General features: G+C 35.3%; 1 protein-coding gene across 2 annotated transcripts in view; it reads right to left on the reverse strand.

The window, feature by feature from the left end:
* Positions 1-25,362, reverse strand: part of PTPN3 (protein tyrosine phosphatase non-receptor type 3) — a 90,313-nt gene that overhangs the window by 14,037 nt on the left and 50,914 nt on the right. For both annotated transcript variants that reach the window (XM_053959324.1, XM_053959316.1), the window contains exons 14-23: positions 16,884-16,907; positions 14,942-15,140; positions 13,872-13,949; positions 12,827-12,883; positions 8,104-8,260; positions 6,253-6,419; positions 3,674-3,764; positions 3,366-3,427; positions 2,374-2,520; positions 141-269 (exon numbers count right to left, since the gene is read on the reverse strand). In XM_053959324.1, coding sequence (XP_053815299.1) covers positions 141-269; positions 2,374-2,520; positions 3,366-3,427; positions 3,674-3,764; positions 6,253-6,419; positions 8,104-8,260; positions 12,827-12,883; positions 13,872-13,949; positions 14,942-15,140; positions 16,884-16,907 — 1,111 coding nt within the window. The remainder of the gene's footprint in view (positions 1-140; positions 270-2,373; positions 2,521-3,365; positions 3,428-3,673; positions 3,765-6,252; positions 6,420-8,103; positions 8,261-12,826; positions 12,884-13,871; positions 13,950-14,941; positions 15,141-16,883; positions 16,908-25,362) is intronic.

The following is a 25,362-nucleotide window of genomic DNA, read 5'->3' on the forward strand; positions in this document are numbered from 1 at the left end:
TCTGTGTGTACATAGACACACACCATATCCAAACCCAGAGATATACACATATACATTTGCCAAACACAGTCTTTATCTACTCATCTATAAATGCATCCATTCAGCTTGTTTGGGGATAATTAAAGGCAAGGAGCATTTACCTCAATGTTTGTAATGACCATTTCTCTGACAACATAAGCAATTGTGCAGTCTTCAGAGTGGCACCTGACACGGAAGCAGCCATATTCCATTACATCTGGTGGATCAGGCCAATACTGATGACATTTGGTCTGTAAAGAAAATTAGGCACGTGTCAAGACTCTTGTATACAAGCCCTTCTGTTTCTAGCCTTCTTTCTTGTGTTGGGGTTCAGGGAATTCAAGGAGTAGTACAAAATCTGTTTTAGTCTGCTGGTTAGATTTTTTTCCATCCAAATTGAAAAGTAACAGGACAAATTAGGCTAAGTTTTTCATAAACTTCTGTTTTAGTGATATATAATAAATATTCAGGTAAATTGGATGCATGATGCTTTGTCTGCTGCTTATCTGAAATTGCAAGAATGACTTCTCAAGGCATAATGTGGGAGAATAAAGATGGATTTTTGCTGTCTTAAAAAAAAGAAGTGCAGGGGTTAAATTTGAAACTAACTTTAGCCCTCTAATAGCAGGTTACAGCAAAGGCTGAACACACTTTTCCTGAAAGTGAACAATATAAGGACAAGAGGCAACTGGAAAGAAGCAACAAGGGAAATTCTGACTAGATGCTGGCAAAAAAATTCCACAAAAAAGGAAAAACATAGAAACAAGAAGCCCTATGAGAATGTGGAATCTCCACTTGTAGAAATTATTAAAACTTTGATGTGACACTGCAACCTGCACAAAGTTGTTTTTGTCTGTAACTTTTAAATTGATATAGAGTAGCATGAGATGGAATTTTTGGAAAGTTAAATTTCTCAATTTTACCTTTAATAGAGCTCAATTTTCAGAGGCTTGAAAGTCAAATTATAACCATTATGCCTGAAAGTTTCATTGTGGTAATTTATCTTAACTACTTTCTCCTTCAAATTTAAGCCAAAATAATGTATTCATTTCTGAAAAAAATGAACATTACTATGGAGAAAAAAAATCATACAAATCTTAAGATCATTGGAAAGAGATAGTCTGGAATGTAAAACCTCCAGGAACTAGGAAAACGTTAGGCATTTGTCAGTGGGGATATTCTTGACAAGAATCTACATCTTTTTCTATGCCTGAAAGTTCACCCACAAACTGGGCAAATCTAAATAATTTCTGAAAGCAAACAAAACTCATAAATGTGTCTGGTGTACAAAGGTACCAGAAGGATGATTAGAAGCTATCAACAATTGCCTTGAAGTTTCCAACTAACTGTATGAACTCCAGGCTATTACTAATCTGTGTTCCTCCTCAATACAAAGAAATGAATACAACAATACAAATCAAAAGATGAAGGGAGCATTTCCATGTCAGGTGATGTTCAATAATGTCTGCTTCCATGAGCAGCTACATAATGTGACCATGTTTAGAACCTGATTGTTGCTTATGTGTACTTCCTTATATCTCATTCTTTATGCTGTTTAAGCCCTAAAATACTCGCTCCCTTGCTTTCTAAAAACACTGGGTTTTGACTGAGATGCCAGATAAATTTGATAATGTAGGACAGATCATAAACTAAATACAGAAAAAGGCTACAGTGAAGGCATACAGGAGTCACCACCTTCTCCACCTCTTAAAAAATCCGACTGCTGAGTTTTCAGCTTCTAAAACTTTAAAACCAATACCTTCCCATTTAATCTAAAAACTTGGTCTTTAAAACTACAAAGGACAAATTAAATCAAAATACACCAGATTTTTACTGTGCTATTCCAAAATTCAAGGAGAGACATAATTTATCTAAATATAATTAAAATAATTATCAGAGCAATTCTAGGAAGGAACCTGAGATGTAAATGAAAATAAACAAGCTAAAGTCTGACCACTAGTAAATATCACAACGGCAGACTCCTTTTTACAGCTAGACTACAAGGTTTGCACAACCCACTCAATCCTTCTAGACATTTGCTGAATTTTTTGGAGAGAAACTGCCACATGGAGGCCAATAGTCAGGAAGAAAAACAACAGCACATAGCACCTGTCTGATCAGCACAACAGAGTGAAGATAGTGATTTCTGTTTATCACACAGCTGGTTTGTTTGCAAAGCAGCATAACAAAAAGCAAATTGAGGACTATCTGCTCTAAGTAATTCAAAAAGCCTGGCCCTCAGAAGAATAATTCAACAGAGTAAGTTGGCCTCTTTTAGGGTTTTTTAACCATAACAATGGAAAAATTTCAAAGGTACAGTACATTTTTCAGCATACAAGGGACCTGGGCACTTACCCGTCCTCGTTCGGTGAGTGTTGTTAGCATGATGATCAGCGATAATTTGTGATCCCAGACTACTTGCCAGAAGTGTGCACATGTGTGTGGAAGAGGCCCCTGAGTAGCAATGTACCGGTTCACAATGCCAGCAGAAGGAATTTCCATCTACAGAGGGAAAGAAAAATCCTGTGTTAAGTTCACTCTCACCAATCAAGTACTTTTTTAACTTTTGCATTTCATTCAAGGAAGTTTTGAGGGAAGATAAAGGCAAAAAGCTAAATAATAAGACAATCAAGATTACAATTTGTTATGTGAAAAACTTTTAAATCATTAATTTAGAACAGATGCAAAGCACAGATTCTATAGTCCTTCATGCTGAACTATGAGAAGGAGATTAAGAGTGAAAATGTACTTGAAAGCTTGAAATTGCAAAGCTTTCTAAATTTTCTTTAATATTTAGTAAGTAATGATGTCAGGGTGCATACACCAAAGGTATAGCAAAAGCTGCTTATAGTCTGATACTAAACACAGGAAGTTAATAATTGGCTCTGATTTAGGCACTTAGCTTATGTATCTGGCAGAAATATATACACATTTTCCCCATTTTTTCCCTGACTCCCAGCCTACAATTGATTGATTAGAGAAATCAAGGCCCTAGTTTATCTTCTGGATCTCCATAGCATAGCTGTTAGGTCTTAAGTGGTTCTAGAGGGAAAAAAGGCTTAGTTTTATGGAGACAACCTCAGCTGCGGAAGCATATGGAAAAATAAAACAATTTTTACAGGTTACAGACTCTGCACATATCACAGTATATCACTACATGGTAGCACCCACTGTGTATTAGGATGGTCACTTGTTTCACAACAGACACTATTTTTTAGGTTATGAAATTTTACATCTTTCACATTTACAAATCCCCCAAATTAAAACAAAATATCCCTAAAAAAGCCAATTTTTTTCTGCTTTAGTAATATAGAAAGTGAGTAAGTGCAGGTCTCTGTATGACTTACATTCACATAATTTGCATTAATGTAATCTTCATCTCCTTGCAATATTATCCTTGTGGCATCATCTGCACACACAAAAGAAAGAGGGAATAAAATTAGCAATTAAGAGACATACTTCCCCTCTATTAAGTTAAAAAAAACCTGAGGACTTGCAGAAACACAAACAGCAGAATACAAACAGAATAAATTACCTTTTAGAAAATAAAATGACCAATTACATGACTTCAATTATATAATGAAATCTTTAATCAGCAAGTCCAATACAGCAGTTTTAAAAAGCAAAATAGGCAGAAACTGTACTTTAGACTCACAAGGTAGAACATCTTTGTATCTATTCTTGTCCATATTCTGAGGTACCTTTGCACATGTAACAGCCAATCCTGGTTTCTTTCTATAAAGTTGCTGCAAAGTAGAATGAAAAATTATAGGATTTTGAGGGATGTGATTATGTGATTACACACACTACATTCACACAAAAATACATAGACTGAAAAAAAATTCCATATTTTCTTTATGTTTTTCCTTCCTTCTGCAAAATTCACTTGAGAGGTTTTTGTATTTAATATGACCAGAATTTCTGTTATTGCTAGCCCATCAGGATAGCTAGAAGAATTTATAGGAATAAAGCAAAAATAGCATGTGAGCATCATCGATATAAACCATTGCTCTGCAAGTTTGCCTTTTGTTTTTAAAACTGCAGACCAGAAGGACAACCATTGGTTGAGGGTGGAACAAGGGAGCAGTGAATGGCATCAGAACAAAAAAATACCTGCAGATTTATTCTCTGGAATCAACTATAGTACAAAAAAAATCAGAGAAGTTTATGTATCCATTTCAATTCTGCAAGTACCTAAAAAAACACAACTTCAATGTATCACAATCTCTTAACATGTGACTTTGCTTTTGGGCCAACCCCTCTGTTGCAGACTTGATCTGGAGTAAATGGACATATGAAATGGGGTATGTATATTGTGTGTATAACCAAAATTTTGAAGTTAGTGTAAGGTTAATGGTTGGGCTCTATGATCTTGGAGGTCTTTTCAAACCCTAATGATTTTTGCTTCTATGTATATCAAACAAGATAAAAAAAAGGTACAGAGGGGAAACAAGCAAAACAACACAACCAAACCCACAAAAACTGTAATTATACAACTATAGCTTTTGTGTATAAAATATACATGAAAGCACCTTACAGCTGAGTTATTAATCTGGCTGTGCCCGAGTTTTACATCCTTCACTGAACACTTACCAAAGAGTTCATTATATATGAACTGACATGTTTGATGAAGATTTTGAATATTGTTCCATATATTAAATGGAATGAAACAAATAGGAGGCTAAAATCCCCTACTTCTGGTCGAGAGAAAAAAAGCAACACACAAAAATATTTATTCTACTGAGATTTGTTGGACCGTAAAACTCTGTATTCACAGATCACTACACTTTTCAACTTACACAACGTAAACAAGCCATGTGAGAAGAGGACTTGATAATATATGTAATGGAAAAGCTTCTATCTGCTGTAAGTCAAGTTCCACTTTACTACAGCCAGGTTGCAATTTCTGCCTTTTTTAGGAAGACGAGGAAGAATAATTTAAAGTCAAATAACCATTCTTGAGCTTCACTGTTGCCTGGCAAACAGTCATTTGCTATTGACAGACTTCTTAAATTCTGACTAAATGAAGATATTCTGAAAAACTTGATTATTCACAGTCTACTGGCTAATTTTTTACTATTTTACTAAAGAGAATAAAGAGTTTGAGTCACCAAAGCTGATGAGGAGACACTGCCATTGCCTCTGCTTCTGAAGATCACTAAACAACAAACTTGAAGCAAAAGGATCACTAAGCTGCACCCCTAGCTTATTAGATTCCAAAAAGCTTTTGCAATTTTTCTGTAAAATCCTTTTATAAACAATGCCATAAAAATGATAAAATATAGGATCAAATATCCTATGAAGATCACTACAGGAAACTTGTGCACAAATTTGACAATTAAGAAGGTATTGAAAGGTGAGTTTACATTTTTGAGCTACTGCTTCAATAGCCAACTGCTGCATTGCATTCAGTACTGTGGATTTTGGAAAGCAGTTATGAACTATTGTCTATAATTCCTTTAAATCAGGGGAATTTTAATTCTCAGAAATCATAGAAAGAAAGGAAACCTCACAAAAAGAGTGGTTATGCAATAAACAATACCACAACTCTTCAGCCATTACCATTACATTTTCCAGCTTTAAAAAAAAATAACAGTAAAGGAAAAAAATATCAGTAAAGGAAAAAAATATGGTTACTCCAGAACTCAATGCCAATTTTAAAAACCAAAATAAACTAAGGTTTGGTCAGAGCTACTACAAATGTTTGAATCTATAACAGTAGAGCAACCACAAACACACATACTGCACTCATTGCCATTAGAGAAGCAGATGAATTATCCTTTGAAATTTCTTATACTAACACTGAAGGAACTAATTTAGTAAAATATGAAACATTTTATTAGCTAGTTTTCTATGATCTTCCTTGCTAACACATTGAAGAACATAGAAAAGGAAACAAGTACAAGACTGACCTCTGTCAAAATCCCACGACTCTACTCAATCAAACAACTGTAAAAAAATACTGATTTAGTGAACTTTGGGTACTTGAGCCAGAAACATATTAATTTAAATACATTTTTCACAGCAGATGGTATTTTGTGTAAGACTTAAAACTCGATCTTCCCTATTCTAAGTAGTGAAGTGTGAAACTGATGGGCAAGTCAGCTTGCTGCTCTCCTGAGATAAGATTGAACAGAAACAATGAGATTTGCAAATAATTACAACCCCTCCATTACTCACTGATTACAGCTATTGTTCTACACTAACAGCATTCTGGAGTTGAGTATTACCTACCTCAAACTGAATAAGGACTGTCCCACTTTCTAATCCTCTTCTTAGCTGCTCCATAGACTCCTCCAGTGTATCACCACCATATTCAGAACAGACAGGAAGAATAGATTCTGGCAGAGTGTGGGAATCAGCTTCATCTTCTGATATGGGCTCCACAAACTGTTTAACTACTGAAAGATGTGTATGAAGTTATAATCCATTACATAAAGCATTAATGTGTTTTTAACATTTCCAGCTTGAAATAACAGGGTTGGCAAAACCTCAGAAAAGCAAATAGCAACACATTTAATCATATTTCTTTCTGTACTATATTACTGTAGAAACTATAGAGAGTACACTGTCCCTAAGACCTATCTGAAATTGAAACTCCAAATGCCCATTTATGAAGGCAAAGAATTTGAATTCCTAGCACAAGGAGGTTTTTGCAACCTTGTCTTACCTAATGAACTGTTAAATAGGCTAATGAAACACAACATCCACCATGGTAAAAAACAAGGGAGTTTTATCTAAAAAAGTGTAGATCATAATTAGTGGAATATCTCTACAAGAAACTTGTATCAGTTTGGACCTCCAACAGCAAAACAAAGGCAAAAATCCCTTCATCACACTCCTTTGCCATTAGAGAAGACACAATTAGCTTTTGTAGTTTCTTATGCTAACACCAAAGGAACTAACTAAAGTTAAAAAGAATTCTTAGTCCATTTTCTACAACATTCCTTGCTATTGAAGAATATGACAAACATTAATGTGGAGTAATCTGTATAGCAGTTCTGTCCCTATGAAATGTATTGTATCACCAGACATGTCCAGCTGTGGTTATCCTCTGAAGTGATGGGAACAGTTCATACCTGCCAAACTTCAGAGGATGGGGAGCTGGTTATGCTCATGCCTATAAAAAATGACTGGTACGGGGCCACAGGTCATCTTTACATAAAAGCAAATTTCTCTTATCTGCAAGTTGGAAGGGGACTAAAAATTAAGGGAAAACTAAATACTGCATAAAGCCAGTGGAAAATAAAATAAAGAGCCCCTCTATCTTCTTAGAAACACAAGACGTTTTCAATAAAGCCAATGTCACAGAAGTACATATCACTTAGACGGTTTTATTGCCTCCTGTTTCCTAGTAATGCCTAATCCCTTCAGATTTTTATGTCTTCATGCAATCAGAAACTGTGTAATTGTGTGTGCTAATGTCTTACCATAGCTTTTAAGGAAAGCAAATAACCACTTATGAGTTTGACATCATCTGAAAGCTCTTGGGATCTACAGCTGTTTAAATATGGAGCAAGCAATGCCAAGCTGGATGAGTTTTACATTTTTAAACATACAGGCTTAAGACCCTGCATATTTCAAAGATTGTCTCCTCTTTGCAGGCAGCAGTTCTGCAAGCAACCAGCAGAAGTTTATCTCAGTATTGTCACAATATGTCTACTCTAAGAATTAGGTGAGGAGCAGTTTATTTGACTTGTTTCATCACATAATTGTGCAGGGGAACAGCACATGAGTTTTTGCGAATCTGCAATTGGGGGGGTTTTAGAATTATGCTTTATTTACAATAAAACCCAACACCCCACATGACCAAAAAAAACTTTTTCAAGGGACTATTTATTCTCACAGATTTTCAGACCAAAAAATAAGAAATTCTAACTTGCTAGATTCTTTGTTGCAGTGGTAAGAACCTATATAATTTAAACTACGTGTACTGCTAATTCAAATTTAGTGAGACCTACTCTTGGCACAGATCTATTCCAAATGCACTGAGAACATGTTTATGCAAACAAAAGAGGGTACATCACCAAGCATAAGAGCAACAGTCTCAAAAACATTAGAAGTGAATAAAATTAGCCCAGTTACCTTTCCTCCTGACCAAAAGTGCAAGCTCTCTTGTGTGAGATTCTCTGCTGGCTTTTATGAACATGACCACCTGGTCATGCGTGTGCTCTGAGATATCTCGGCCATTAATTAATACTATCTGATCACCTTCATTCAGCTTTGGAATGCATTTATCAGCCTGTTTCAAGACCAAAGAAACACATTAATGTCATCACAACAGCTGTGCGAGCAGGAACATATCAGGATATTAAGTACATAAGCAAATGTAAGCAAAGTCTTCACAGTTCTCCTGGCAAAGTTTCATATTCTGTATCACAGGTTCTATCAAAGGTTTCAGCTCTAAAGCTCTCATGCTTCAAAGCCTCTCCATGATGATAAGGAACAGTTCAAACAACATATTGATAGCTTTAAAAGGAATTCACATTAATCAAACAGCCATCATCAAATTGCTCTTAAAGATCTGTATTTCAGACTCCCAAGTGTCAACACTGTCTGAATTTCTGGATTAAGCGTTTTGGGTACATGAGATAATCCAGTTCACTTTATGCAGTGAATACTAAGAAGTCCAAACATGATTTTCATGAACATGATTTAAGTAACATGACATTCCCCAGGCATGCACTTTTTAAATTTCAAAGAAATCCACACACATTTAATATCTCTGTTATTTTGTAGAGTCTTTAGATTTAGATTAACTGCTGGACTCCAGGGTTTATTTGTCTTTTTTTCTGCACGGTTCTTTGTATGCTTTGCCCTATGTCCAGCACAAAGCAATTAAAACTCTGGCCAGAATATGATGACGATCATCATCATATTGATCATCAAAGATGATCAAAGGGACAACAAGATGTCTAAGGGACTAGAGCAGCTCTTGCATGAAGGAAGACTCAGAGAGCTGGGAGTATTTAGCCTGAAGAAGAAAAGGCTCAAGGGGATCTTGCAATGTCTGATTCTAGGTGATTCTTGGGCAAAGGGCATTGGACAAAAGGACCTCCAGGTCCCTTCCAACTTTTTGTTTCTCTAATATGAATATGCAGGATTCTACAATCTTTGAGTGACAAGTAATGTAACAATTTTATCATCATTATTATCCTAATCTTTATTTTGTCCAGGAAGTCTCCAGCTACACAAGTATATACTTATATAAACACTTCATTTCATTTATTGTATGAATGAGACATAGACCTTTACTGTTTTTATTTTTTCATAGATGTTCCCTGTATTTTCTTAATAGCCAGCACAGGTTCCCTGAGCTTTATTCATCCAATATCGCTAGCCCTACCAAACAACCATTACCAATCCCCTGTGAACAAGATATTAAAATTAGATTCAATCCTGATTATGCCCTGCACTGATGGCTTATAATATACTGATATTACCAACTAGTAAATAAGAGATGGAAAGAAGAAATTATAATGAAAAAAAATCAACAAGATGAAAAATGAAGAATAAAAAAGAAATATAGGCAAGAATATGAAGAAAATAAATTGGGAGTAATTTGTACCAGCAAACAAAGTTAAAGAAAAGAAAACTTAAGACCTGTCATACTGTCAAAAAACAGATAAAGAAGAAGAGAAAGAAGCAAGAGAAGAAAGATTAATGCAAGAGGAAAAAAATCCCATGCAGAAAAGCTGATTAAAAATTTGAAGAAGGAATAGTTGCCCCCAACTTTTCCATAGAAATAAGGAAAGAAAATAGTGAAGGATAGTGAAAACTGACAATGATTGACAATTGACAAAGATTGACAATGAAAACGTAAACAGAAAAAGAATGAGAATTAGGAACAGCCATGATGTTCTTCAACACTGATTTAACTAGGTATTCACAGGTCCCTAAGACCCTCCTTGCCATATTTTGCACAATTTACAAAGGCAAGACTAAAGAATGTAACTATGAATAACTGAATAATTTAATCGTTTTAAAATATTGTTAAGTTATTGTCTCTGAAATATAAATATTTGAAAAGATAGGTGAGACAAAGACCATATCAGGTCAGTCTAGGAGAGTCAAGGAATGGTTTCTGAACTCCTCTATTTGCCTATAATTAAGATTTCTTGTCTGTCTTTACTACAGATGGAGACTAATATCTTTGCTCAAACAAACTTTGTTAATCATGTGATATGCTAATGCATCAGCTTTCTTATTTGAATCATCTGACTATATAAAATATATCTCAAAGGAGAATTAATTCCTCCTATGCAAGCATAATTTATAGATTTTTCAGAGTCTGAGCTTTTCCAGGCAATTTATTATGTCAAAGGCTCTCTGTCCTATTGATACACCCAATGTGTCATTTTATGCTAATCACCTGCTAGTGCTCCAAGGAGCATGCATGGCTTTTTCCCATCAAAATCTCTATTAAATAAAACCATAATGACCTCTTTACCACCTGAGAGCCTTAATACTGTTTGTGAAAAAAATCTGTATGGAACTTAAAAAAAAAAAACAAAAACAAAAAAAAAAAAAAAAAAAACAAAAAAAAAAAAAAAAAAACAAAAACAAACAAAAAAAAACAAAAAAAAACCAAAAAAAAAAAAAACAACCAAACAAACAAAAAAACCTCAGACCAAACAGATGAAATAAATGGCTGTTCCTTCACTAAAATATGCTTTCACAAAAAATGTGGGTACTCTGTCCTTCAATTTTCCCTGCATACTACATCGCTGCTTTATTAAAGGATTTTTTTAAAAGAACTTTAGGATGTGTAAAGGAAAATGCTGCCTTATTTTGGGGAGTAGATTTGCTTCCCCTCCTCTACAAAAAATACACATTTTTTTGTAGGAAAGTGAGAAAAAGGTGACCTACAAACCTGAGAAACAATCTTAGCAAATAATATTACCAAATAGCATCCCTAAAGACAGTTCACAGGGTAATGAGTGAATCTAGTGGAAGTTAAAATAGCAGAAATGAAGGTAAGGCATAACTGAGCTAAAATAATACCAAAATGACTTAATTTTGACTTAAATTTGAACTTATATCAGCTATAAGCTATTTCATTAAACAGTAAAGAACAGGTAAAATTTTCTTTATGGAAAACAATATAATCAATGTTAATACTGCTATTCTCTAGAAATAAGTTTATTATTTTCCTCTTGCTATAACATGACATGATTTCCCTAGCACTGCTGCTGAGTATTACATATTGGATAACTGTTTCCATTTTTTATTGTGATCCTGGCAACTAAACCACCAACTAAACTTGGTGGTTTACTAGGCTAGAGAGATAATTGGTCACTCTTGTCCTTGCCTATGAGACCAAAGGGAGACACTTCAATCAAGTGTTTAAAGTTGGAAGTCCAGTCCTTTTTCAATCCAAGAGAAAAAATACAGATCAGTGCTTTCCAGAAGACCAGCCAAATCTACCAAAGGAAATTACTGCCTCTGGAGAAACATCTTTCATTCTCTGATTGCAGAATGAGCCTGTTTGCCCTATATAATTTCAGAATCTCAAATCACCGTTAGAATATTTGCTAGGTTGACCATGAAATGTCTTAGGAACTGTTTTATTTTCAATTCCTGGATGTAAGTTATAATTATAATTTCCTACCAAACATTTTTTCAAATAATTATTATAGTTCATAAAGGAGTTCTATGAACTGTGTAAGTCAGGCCAAAAATCATACATGTGACAAAAAAATAACTTCTCAAGCAATCTGTTTCAGCTGGATTAGCATCATGACATTTAGATACCAGTCCTGTGATTGCTTATCAAATTTCAGAAGAGTCAGAAGATTCAGAGTGCATTGTATTTTTAGGATTAAGTTAGTAATATTTCCTAACAAGTCTGCACTGAAATTATTTTATGAGTGTCAGGAAATATAGTTTGGAAAAAGGCAAGTGAAAAAATTTGATATAACATTTGTCCTCACAAATTTATGTAATAATTATTTTTTAAAAAAAAGTTTAAAAACATTTTATGTTCCTATTATTATAATCACAAGTCAACAGACGAACTCAATGACTCTGCTGATTATTATAAACATTTCACCTAGTCTATAAACATCTCCATAAGCAAAAAGTCTATGGCAAAATAAGAGCAGAGCAAACATATGCTCCCTTTTTATGCTCCCTCTCTCCTGCCATGTACTTTCCCATCCTATAAATAATTTTAGCCCTAAGGATTTCCTCAGCCTACTGTGGCTAGCTTAGTCAATAACAATAGCTTTTTTCCCCACGTATTTCTCCTGTCCTGACCACACAAAAAATTATTTTAACCACACATCCTTTGTCAAGGAGTTTCACAGGTAGGCCTACTATCTTCTGCGCAAAGAACTACTTCACCAAACATGAAGAACCTGACCTTCACAAACTTAATTTAGTAGTCCATATTTCTGCTGGAATTCCTTTATCACAGTGCTCCTAATCTTGCAGATCCCTACTACATCTCCGTGAAACCACCTATTTTTTTCTAGGGTTACAAGGGCCCTTCTTCAGTAAATGATGTTCCTTTTCCCCAGTTCTTGCCCCTCATCAAGCATTTTCCAGTTCAGGATGCACTTTTTGAGATGACAGGAGAACACAGATATACTTTCTACTTATATCTGGTTTGACAAACTCTTCCAGATCTTTTAACCTCTGGTTGAAGAAATCACTGGTTAAACCAATCCCTAACAAGAACAGTTCTGCTGCTATCTCATACTGGTTACAGGCGTCCAAATTTCTATGTGTACAGAATTTTGAGAGGTGGAAGGAGTAGCAATGGAGTAGCAATGGAAGGGGTTAAAAGCCTCAAGAATTTACTTACAGGTGATCCTGGAGTTATTCTTGATACCAGCAGTGGCATTTTCTGATCTACTCCACCCTAGAGGAATGAGAGGAACATCAAGTAAATAGCAACCATAAATCTACCATTAAGCACAAGCAGAATTTAAAAGAAGTAATTGCTTATTTTCTTTTTATATAATTTTTTATGTTGTGTCATCATGGACAGGCTTGGTAGGACTGAATTTTCATCAGTAAATGAGGAATCATGGGGTGGGTTGTGGTGTCTTTAAATGTACCAATTTCCAGTAAACTAGATTGGGCATCTCTTTCAAGCCATACATTTTAATTGGCATAAACAGATAAAATGGAACATTTTTTTGTAACTCTGTCCTTGAAGTAAGCCTAATTTAACACTTGAACTTCCAAGGCAGACAGTTTTCTTAGATTTTGTGACAAATGTGCAAGGAATCTGGTAAGATCAAAGTTCCAGACAACTGTTCTCCTTTATTCTCTTTACATCACCAATAAATAGCCAAGGTGAAATGACCAAACTCTACTCTAATTTTATTATTATGGCAAATTTATAATATTCTGCTTAAATGGCATTTCAGTGAGGGAACGTAAAACATTTACAATAGTCAATTATCAATACTAATTTAAATTTTCTTCACAAATTAATTTTGAAATTTTCAATATGATTTTTAATGGGTATAATTAAATGGAACAGCACAAACTATTTAAATTGTTTTATAATACAGAGGTCCAATTTTCCAAAAGTCGATGCTTTAAATTAGGCTTTTGAGTTCATATTTCAGCAGCCAAATAGGCACTGTGCCTTGGATATGTGCCATGCCCATAATATATGCAACTGAAAACCAGAGAACTATTACATGCTTGTTTCTGTAAGTGTTGCTTTAGCACTTAAGGATTAGGCTGCCACTTCTAGAAACTCTCAGTCCAGAGGGCATTCCTGTAAAATAGACTGCTTTCTCCAAATCTTTATATTAAAAAAATTCTAAAAACCTTGAAGTAAAAACACCTTATCCATAAAGCATTTAAAAATAATTCAAAGACAGCTGCTTTACCTTTAGATTAAATCCAAACTTCCCTTCTTCATCTGGTATGATACGCACCAAAAGTAAATCTCCCTCTATTAGGTCATTCTGCAATATATAGAAAGAGAAAGAAAATGTTCTGATTTCTAGAAGAAAATATCAGCAAATTAGAAAAAAAAGCAACCAAATTTAGAAGTGCTGAACAAAAATACTCTATTTAAATCCACATTTGAAATAGAAAGAGGATATGGCTGTAGAATATACCTCTGGTAGTGACCTTTTAAATAGTAAAAATAACAACATACATCTCAGCAAACTTCTTCTGGTTGCTCTGTCCTAACATTGTTACTCTTATCTTAGCTTTCCTTCCCAACTGATAAATCCTATTAAAGTTCCAACCTGTTGTCATTAAAAGCTTAGGTGCAACATATGAATAGAAATTATTCTACTCCAGGAACTATCAAGTGACCATTTTTCCCTTGACTTTTCTCCTTTAAATAGGCGTATTTTTATGCAACAGATCCACAGAAGAATTACGCAACAGAAGGCAGAAGAATTAAAAAGTGTCAGCAGCTAATGGACATGGTGGAAATGATAGAACTAATTTTAGTTAGTTGTTTTAATTAATTGTAAGTGCCCACTTTTAGCCAGAACCCCTCTGGAACAGGCTGGGGAAGAATGATCCACAATCATAACGTTAGCAAGGAGCAGCTGATCTCCAGCCAGGTCAGAACCCAAAAGGATGATGTTCAGCCTGGGATAAAGCAGAGCTGTGTCTGCTTTTCAGACAGCAACTTGAGTTAGCTGATCTTTTTTTTCCCTTGGAAGAAACAAGACTTAATCATGTAAGGATTTTTATTCCACTAGGAACTTTCCCTGAAGCTTCTAGAATGCTGGACACTTTGGAAACCAATGCACCTGGTAAGTTTGTCTATCACAGAACCTTGGATAAATGTGAGTAGCAACACGAGATCTACTCTCATTACTACATAAAACATGCCCATCCTGAAAGACAGCCAGCACTTTACGCATTCTCAAACCGCAGCTCCAAGTCACATTCACTGCTAGTTCTGACTTTACGAGCACCCAAGTGCACATACCTTATCGCAGTAGTACTGACTGGAGTCTTCCGTCGAGCTGCTTTTTGTAACGTTGTCATAGGTTTCTAGGAACTGCTTATCCACCCCTTCCAATGGGTAAGAGCCAGAAATGTTGCCAACTCCATTGGGAGACCGAGCCAAGGCTTTAGGTGAGAGATGGGTCAGAGAGCTCCGGGTCGGACTGTTTCCCAATATATTCCTTTATTTTGAAAGGATAAATATTGTAAAGGTACTGTTATCTAGATTTTTAAATTAAAAGATTTAAAAAGAGCAAGTTCTAAGAGTTAAAAAGATTTAGTACCACTTTTTAGTGGAAGTGCAGGGTAACAGGACTGGAGTGTGATCTAAGCCTATAATTTGATCAGTGGACATCCAGAAAAACGGACAAAAATTCTGGAATAGCAAAACCATTTTAAGCAAAATGTTTGGATGCTAGCAGTGAAAGGCACTGTTGCAGTGGTACAAGAATTCACAGTAACAAATGGAGAGGGCTGAACCACAAGGGAAAGGCACTTCAGCTGCCAATTCTATCCATGAAAAATCTTTTGCTGTGATTCCACTCTCATTCCTGAAAAGCACTTTTTTTTTTTTTAAAGATTCCTTCCTCTTACAAGTGCCATCTCAACCTTATCCCTGTGGGAGAAGGCAGTTTGAAGAAAAGCCAGGGTAAATTGTCAGAGAAACAGGAAATGAAGTGACAATGAAAGGTTTAATTGCAGTTGAAGTATTGTGTTATTGAGGCAGTTATAGCCACACGAAAGGACTCAGAACTACCTTAGGGTACAGATCTAGCATTCAAGAACTTTAACATTAAATGATAACAAAAGTCAGTAACTAAAATCCTCAAATCTGGGAACTGCCCAAGTTTCCTGATGGTTCTCCAGGAGTTCCCAAACATTCATTTAGCTACATTCCTCTTATGAAAAGGATGACATACAGACTTCTCATACAACCAACCCCCTTCTTTAATTGGACCAAACTCATGGATATCATACAGACTAACTGCTCCATCCTTTTAAATACTACCTAATGTGAAAATATCTGCCTTGGGGAAAGTTCAAGGTATAGCAACATCACATTTTGACAGTGCTAAAGTGGCAGAAGTACATGTCTTGCCAAGTAAACCTTGGCATTAAAATTTTTAAATTCAAACAAATTTGAATATTTCTGCTTTGGGTAGATATATATGAGCTTTTTTGAACCATTTCCAGCAGCCATTTTGAGCTGTCAATGAAGAAGTAATTCTACAGTCCAAGGAGTGTAACTTTTCACATACAGGACTTGTATTGCAGCAAACTTCAATGTTGCAGCCACTTGTTTTTCAGCCTGTGATAATCTGATCACAACAAACGCAAATGTCCTGGAAGATGCCATCAAGGAAATGTATTCTTACCATAATACCTCTGACCTTCAGTTAGACTATGTGTACTTGGCAATGGCAATGAGGTGCTTCATGCAACATTTGCAGTATTTTCAGTTACTACAGGAAGTGGTACTTTCTGAATGCATTCAAAGTTTCAGAATGCTTTGAAGCAGTGAACTATAATTACACTGTCAAAATTCAAGTTTTATCTAGTAGTTTCCAAGACTTTTCATGATTCTGATGAAGTCAATGTTAAGCAAGGAGGAACACTATATAAATGCACTATGTAAAGAGTCACCACATAAAATTACCAGTGGATTTTTGCATCATTAAACTTTTGTAACAGTTTTTAACCAACTTTTTTTGTTAATAGTGATGAGAGATCTATTACAACTTAAAACTCTCCAAATCCTGACACCAAAACTTATTTTTTTCCCCACAAATCTTTACAGTCTTCATTGATTCATACATTTATTTGTATCTTTTAATCATACAAAACCACTACTTTGAAAAGTCAGTTGAAATTACATATGTCATTATTATCTTAAAGACATAGGAGAAAGCATAAAGAAAACTCACTTTGGTGATTCTTGTTCAGATGACCTGGTAAAAAAAAAACAGAAATACAAAACCAATGTTAAATGAACGTAAGTTAAATCTTCAAGAAAACAAGAACTAAACTCCAATTAAAAAAAAAAAAAAAAAAAAAAAGCCTGCATAAAAGCCAAAAGGTGTGGTCATAATAAATTAAAGAATACTTAACCCTATGGTGAAAGTCTGAATCAGATAACTGATTGGTGTTTATGAGACACACTGCAAAAATCCCAGGGCAGCTCTGACCACTCACTTCTGCTTTTGATACAAGCCCAATACAGGCAGCACCTATCTGCTACTGCAACTCAAACTATGCAGGAGTTTACACAGGCAATTATTTAGCCAGACACACTACATCATTTCAGAAAGTTTTAGGTGTGGATTATAACTACAGATTCACCGATAGTATTTTGTAAAAGTCAAAATATGGCAAGATCTTTATGTTTAGGTAGCCAGAAACGAGCACGGGTGGCTTCAGAAGCTTGACATTTCCAGTGCTTATTTTCATGAAGTAAGAGCAGAGAAGGTGTTGACAGAAAACTTTGAGACAAAATATAATGAAGATAGAAGTGGTTATAGCAATGAGGACAATCTAGAATGGAAAAGAAATCAAAATTTGCTGTACAGAGCATTTTCCAATGCATTCAATTAACTTCAACAAAAATCCCATGAACAAGCAGCTAAATGACATGACAGAAATTAAAACAGTAGCAGTGCTACTAAGACAAATTTTAAAGTAAAAGTTACCAAAAAACGTGCTTACAAAACAAAGTTTAAGACAGATGGAATAATTTTACAAATTCATTTAAGGAGTGACCAAAAATCCTGGAGTGGTATATATCCATGCTGGAAAAAATATGTGAAGTAGTTCAGTTTGAAAGCAGACTTGCTGAATTGCAAAGTTATAGGAGGCCATTCACAGTATACAGTTAAATTTTCAATTCATGCTCTCTAAATCATCCTTAATACTAAGAATTACATACTACATTTCACTAAAATGACAGTAAAAATAGCACCAGTATCAATCTAGTTAAGGTTCCTTGTATGTAATTTGACAATATGAAGAAATTCTTCTTTGAGCGACAGAGATGATAAAGCTTGATCTCTGAGGAATTTTGGAGGTTTGAGTTCTGTGTACTTTTAATACTTTTAAAACATGAAGCTTCTTCCCCTTATATTTTTACCCTCCAAGGGTAAGCAGATCCTATGGGAATGTAAACTCTCCTGCTGCCTGACCAGCCCCCATCTAAATGGGACAAATACTGAACTTGTACTTTAACTCCTCAGTGAGAGGACAATGTTTTGGGATTTTTTCTCTGCTTAGTCACTGACTTTCACTAGTCTTGAGCAACTTTGCATGTTCAAAAACTCATCTCCTACATTACATTTGATTGCATTGTCCAAATATTCTCAAGTGGAATCAGGCAGAGGGACTGTACAATGACATAAGCCTTATTTCCTTAGGAAGTCACACTAAAAATAAAGAAACACTGAATTTATTTTCATTAAGGTGATGGATTTCCTTGTAAGGCAAAGAACAATGAAACTGTACATCTTTTTTTTACATTTTGCCACAGGAGACCTGCAGCTCTATTACTAAATTCTGTGCAGAATCAAAATTGCCCTGAGTTAACCCTTTCAACAGTCTTCATCAAAAATTTACAGACATAGAATTGTGATGAAAATCAATACAATGACCTGGTTTTAATATATTACCTCCACTCTATCTTTCCAAGAGAAAGAGGCAGTTTGAGAAAGTAAAAAAAAAAAAATGAGCTTTGGCTTTCATTCACAGACCTTCTATAAACTTACAGTAAATTTTTCATTATCTCTACCTTTGGAGACTTGAATGTGGGAAATAAATTCTTAGTACTATTTGATGAAGACTTATTTGTTAAATTATTGCACTTTAATTCAAACACATTAGCTCTAAAAGATTAACTGAAAATTCTGTAACCTTTTAAATTGGGAAGAAAGGTGGCCAAATATTTGACCGAGAAAAGTGACCAAATTCAGTGCCTGAAAGAATAAATGAGAGGCAGCACAGCTGCGTCTTTTAAAGTCCTCAGTAGGTCAGCATGCTAGAGCTGCAGAATTTTGCACTCCAATGCAGTTAAATAGTTTTTCTAACATTTAATTACTCAGCAATATGATAAAATACCTTAAACATGAATAACTAGGTGATTTTTTTTCAGCTACACAGTGTTACACTAAGCCATCTTCCTCATTTCACAATATACAAGGACTGTATTTTAAGTCAATGAAAGACAACACTCACCAGACCAGCCATTCAACTTTTTCATCAAGGAAGAGAGTCCTTCCTTGCAAGGAGATTAAGCTTTCCATTGGTGCAGCAAACAAGCAAACACTTCAAAACTTCATGTAATTTCTCTTTCTCACCTCACAATATAACTATAATCATGCCATTTCAATCTTGCATTCAGTATGGATTGATCTATTGACAATTACCTTTAAATATAGGTCTTTGCCCTGAAAAGTCTAACTCTCCTCTTCTGTCAAAAGGACAGAATGGAAAGGTTTTAAGGAAAGACCCCACCTCCTCATTTTGGTGTGACCTACCAGGGAATTCTGCTATTTTGAGAACCTAGGATCATAAACTACAGCAGAATAAAACCCCGAGAGAAAAGGGTCAACTGAAACAATAGCACTGTAGCAAAACTCCCCCTTTACAAACAACTGAAGGAAACATCTGTAGGTTTTGCCCTTGTGCTGTTCTTGAAGTTCTTAAAGCTTCTTTCATTGTAACACCTGCAGGGCTGGGGAAAGTGAGTATGCCAGCATTTCCACTATCACCTCTTTTCTGAGGACTCACCATTACAACTGGGTTTTTTATTCATAAGGAAAATAAGTGGAAGGTACTTGCAACAACATCTTTCTGCTGCCTTTTAAATGAATTTATACACAGAACATTCAGCATTTCTATGAAGAGAATGACTGTGTAAGGTGTCATAAGTTTTTTGTACTGTATAATTAAGAGAACCAGTACAGAAAACTTGAGGACTTCATGGCATACACAAGCTTTTCAGTGATTTCCTATAAATTCCAGTCATTCACATTTGTAAGCTGCTACCATCACCTTAAAAGGGATACTTTGTTACTCTGCATTGTCTCTATTGACTGTACCCAGTTTACTGGCTTGCCAAGAAAGTTTCATGTGTTTTGATACACAGCAACTGCTTGGATTGCTGCAAGGTTTGCCTTATCAAAGATTTGCAATTCAACTTTGAGACTTTCCATTTAGATGCAAAATTCTTGCATTTTGAACTGGCAAGGAAAGTGTAGTACATTTGAATAAGGATATATTGAAAAAGCAAAGTTTGCATCTAAGCAAAATATATACATGCACTGTTTTCATGTATATTTGGGTGGAAAAGCACAAAAAACTTAAAGTCTATTAGTAGTAGCATTATAATTCTAATTTGAAAGTAATTGAAACATTCCCAGCTCCACTGTCTAGTATTAGGATATCTTCCTTGAGAAAGGCTGAAGTACACAAACAAGGACAATAGAATTTTGTGAAATGCAACAGATTTTGTAGAAACAAAGAAATTATCATATTTGTGTATGATTAAGTACTAAGGATAAATAGCAGTTTACAATATGGGGGGGTTCACATATTTGCAATTTTCTACCCAAAAAGTAGCTACAGGGTCTCAGCTGGATAAATCTGAAGGGTACTTTTATCAACAGTAAAGCTTTAAAAATTTTCCTCTCATGAAAAATCATATTTTAGTTTAACTAATAATGTGTTCCCATAGTACATTCACCAAAGCTCACTATGCAGCCACAGTTATTGTCTACCAAATGCTAAGCTAAAAGAATTGAACAAATGCAGCATCCGTTTAGGAAATCTATTTTCAGTGCAATACCTTCACCAGATGATGCATCACACTCACACTAGGAACGTATGTGCACTTCCAGAAATTCATAGCACAGTGCAAGTGAATTTCCGTTTTGTATATTAGTTCATCATTTCATTTCCTTCCTCTCCAACTCTGGGGCTGCACACATTATTCCATCTGTATCACTAGCAAAAGATAGTTTTACAATGTAAATTGAAAGATGCTTATAGCTTTGTAAGCATTTCAGACAAAAGTTTATGAAGAGATATATTGCATTTATAACAAGAAGAATTACAGACTCAAAATAATTTATGTTGGAAGGGATCCTGAGAGGTCACATAAACTCTTTTTCAAAGAATAGACATCAAAGCTAGATGAGGGTATTCAGGTCCTTGCCATGTTGTGTTTTGAGATTTTCCAAGGATGAAAATAACTCCACCTTTTTGCTGATGCATAAAAAGGCTTAAATAATCAAATGTGATTCCCTCCCCTGCCCCCCACATTATCTTTTGAGTATCTCCCTAGCTGCAACTTGTGTTGGCCTCACGTTTTTGCTCTGCATCTCCAATAAGAGTTGGCTCTATATTCTTGATAATCTTCTTTTGGCAGAGCAAGGCAATAATGCAACCAACCCCTCCTTGACTCCCCCAGCCTTCTGGTTCTCATGCATCATATGCTTGCACCTGTGAATAACTTGCCAGGTTTATCTCATCAATCAATGTATGGCTCTAAATATACGATCTGTATCATCTTACCTGCCAGGGAGCTTTTCTTGCTGACTGTTACTATACCTTATCACTTAGAAATATGTTTTACAATAATCTTCTTTCTGGTTAGACAGAAAATTTCACTAATCTTTTCTGTTAGGCCAGCAAACCTACTCTAAAAAGTACCAAAACACTTGCTCCTACACGATCTGCTGTTCCAAATCAAACAGACATGTTTGGCTTATTTAATTACAAGGTGAACAGGAGAAACTGAATATAAATCAGATAACAAGACCCTCCTTCACACAGCTAATCAGGTTACTTTTCCAAGCCAATAAGCCAGTTATTTTTTCTCTTTAGCACCTTATATAATTCCACAAAACGACTGTGCTGGTTTTGGCTGATGTAATTTTCTCCACAGTGTCCAGTATAGGGCCCTGTTTTGGATTTGTGTTGAATTGTGGTTTGGATTTGTGCAGGGCTGATAATACAGAGATATTTTTGTTATTGCTGAGCAGAGCTTCCACAGAGCTAAGGCCTTTGCTGCTTTTCATGCTGGTGAGGAAGTTTTGGGTGCTTGGGAGGTTGGGAGGAGACACAGCCAGGACAGGTGACCCCAACTGACCAAAGGGATATTCCAGACCATATGACATCATGCTCAGTATATAAAGTGGGGGAAAGAAGTAGGAAGAAGGAGAATTTGGAGCGATGGAGTTTGTCTTCCCAAGTTACTGTTATATCAGGGGGCCCTGATCTCCCAGAGATGGCTGAACACCTGCCTGCCCATGGGAAGCAGAGAATTTATTCCTGGTTTTCTTTTGCTTCTGTGCATGGCTTTTGCTTTCCCTCTTTAACTGTCTTTATCTCAGCCTATGCACTTTCTAGCTCTTACAATTCTGATTCTCTCTCCCTGATTCCATTGGTGAGGGAATGAGTGAGTGGCTGTGTGGTGCTTGGTTGCTGGCTGGGGTTAAACCAATGCAAATTTATATATTCTTCCTGACAAGTATCCTTCCTATTCAGAAAAGTGCATTCAAAAAACAGGAAGAAAGGCATTAAGAGGGCAAACAACAACTATATTAACACTCCAAACTATTTCATCTATGATATAAAAAAATTAAAAATATTTCTAAAAGCACAAGCCATTAAACCTGAATTTACAAGATCAAAAATAAGCTCTTCTCCTCATATAAAGGAAAGGGGAAACAACTCCTGTACACGTAACATGACTAAGATTATCCTGAACTGCCAAAATAAATTACTGTTTGTTTCAGTAATCCTTTGCATGTAACACCTTCTTTTCTTAAAGAAACCTGAGCTTACTAACATTCAGTTAAGGGACAGGTGCAGGTGCTGGCCACAACACAGGTCTTCCCACAAAGCCAGATGAAAACCTTAAGTCCATGAGCAAAGAAGAATGGAGTATATTCCTTTTTCATACTGAATGGTAGAAAACCATGCAGCTTCCCATAGCTGGGTTCTTGGAGGCTGAGCATTAAACAACACAGTGCTTTTCAGTTTTCATTTCTTGTCATTTGTTTGTTTTCATTTCTCATTGCCTAATGAAGGCTGAACATCTGTATCACACCTCTTGTACCCAAAGATGCTTGAGAAAAAGGAAAGGAAAAACGAAAACAAGAAAAAATAAAGTCCAAAGATCCTTAAATAGTATTTGTTTACATTGGCTTTAAGTTTTCATGACAGACCTTGGTATTTCAGGTTCACCAAGTGTTTAAAAAGTGTATTATTGAAACATTGAAAATTACATTTTTAATTTACACCAAATACCTTAACATAAAGACACCAGCAAAATTGTTATAGCAGTTTAAATTTTCACTTATTTACTTGAGGGTAAAGGGCATGCTACTTTATTTTAAGTTTTTATTTTGGTTTCTTCAAAGAGCTCATGTATGAAGAATCCTACACATATTAAGTTACATTTTAATTTTTTTTTTTTAAAGCTACCAATGCCAAGAACCAGACCTTGCACTGGGGATGGCCAGTGCAGCCTCTCAGGAGAAAACCCAATACCTGATAAAAGAGCAAGCATGTCAAAGTACATGATTCCAAAACAACTCATCTACTGCCCCAGTTAAAACCAAGTTTGATTTGAAGGTTACTGCATAAATCAAGGATGTTTTGGAATTTCCCAACCTGATATTGAAACAATGCCACATACTTCAGTAGGACTATTTTATTTTTCCTGTACCTTTTCCCCTTAAGTGACACAGTAGCATACAGATCAGAGTGGTGTCAGAGAAGGCAAATCAGCAAGGATGACTTGTTCCTCTACATCTGTGAGTCTCTCCTTATTCCAAATTTGGAAACTGTAGTGGTACCTTTATCAAGACAGACTGCAACAGTGGTAATCTTCAAGCACTATACCAAGCTAGACAAAGCAAAAATTGCAGTAAAAAAGAATTCCCTGGACAAGTCCATCACTCTGCCTTTAAAAATAACCAGCTGTTTGTTAAACCTGTTCAAAAAGCCCAGGGGAAACATCCATATTTAATACTGAGGATATGCAAGGTAAACTTTTTTTCTTACAAAACCGATTTAGCTGATAGGGTAGGATTTCATCCATTAATACAGCATTCATGGAAAGAAAGATTTTACTACACAAACATACTTAATTTCATTTTGCATCTTTCAACAAAATAAGTGAAGTAAGTAATAACTACTCTAAGACTGCAAAAGGAAAAAAACTGGAATGTAGACTAACAAACTTCAGTGTAGAGAAAAAGTGGGGTTTTTTTAATGGCGACTATTTTACCTCAATTGTTAAAAAGGAAATTATTAATGACTATTTTACTTCACAAAAATCTAACAGTCAAGACAACAAAGGATCATTTATTCCATTCTTCTTCCAAAACATTTAATTACTCAGATTTATGCAGGCATTTTTTCACTTACCTGCAGAGTATCAAATATTATAAACATACCCAAAAAACTGATAATGCATTTGGGATGTGATTTAAGAAAAAAAGCAATGATTTATGTGTGGTAGTAACAGTAAAAATCTCCACAGTGAGTGATCTTACTCAGATTCAGCACAGTCACTAGGGCTCAGAAAATAAATGAATGTGCTATTTTCAAATTTAGAACATCCTTTTTTTCATTGTCTGAGAAAAGGCATGAAGGCAGGCATTTCCACTCCATTCTCAGTAGGTATAAGATAACTGAAACAGGAAGGAAAGAAAAAACTATAGGGGAAGAAAAGAAAAAGGAAAATAAAAGAAGTCCTACAATGTACTAGCTGACAAGACACAATTTGCCAGTCACAAAACACAGCGCATGGCAACATAATTTTCTGTTTACAGCTTCTACCCTCATCTTCTCTTCTTATGTTTGCCTCTCACTATTTTTACTCAGAAAATACTTCTAAAAGTGTCATCTGCAAACTTTAAAACACAGCAAAGACATGGTTTCCTATTTATGACTATTCACAACATCTAAAGGCCTAACTTTTATGTATTATCATGGCTACTACTGCCATTACTACTAATAAATACTATTAAGGTTCAGCTGTCTTCCAGTCAGAAATATAGAAAAATGAAGTGACAAACTCAAAATACTTAATATATTCAAAAGAGTGACAAAATCCAAACAAGCATACATGCCAATTATTCCTTTCTTTAATTGAAAACTCTCTGCTGAAATGTAGTAATAATTTTACAGAATTTAAAGGAAATAGTTTCAATCAGAATTTACAGCTATATTTAGTACCTGCACACTGTCACAGAGGCAGGTGAGTCCTATCAGCTTCCATTAAGACATTGCTTCTCAAAATACACCTTGCCTTAAAGTCACTAGGCATTACTAAAAACCATGTTTCTTTTGCAATTCTACCAAATGCTACATGCATTTTAATACGTAGCATTCTCCCCAGTTCCA

This window comes from Vidua chalybeata, chromosome 1 (genome assembly GCF_026979565.1).
Source record: "Vidua chalybeata isolate OUT-0048 chromosome 1, bVidCha1 merged haplotype, whole genome shotgun sequence".
NCBI classification, from domain to species: Eukaryota; Metazoa; Chordata; class Aves; order Passeriformes; family Viduidae; genus Vidua; species Vidua chalybeata.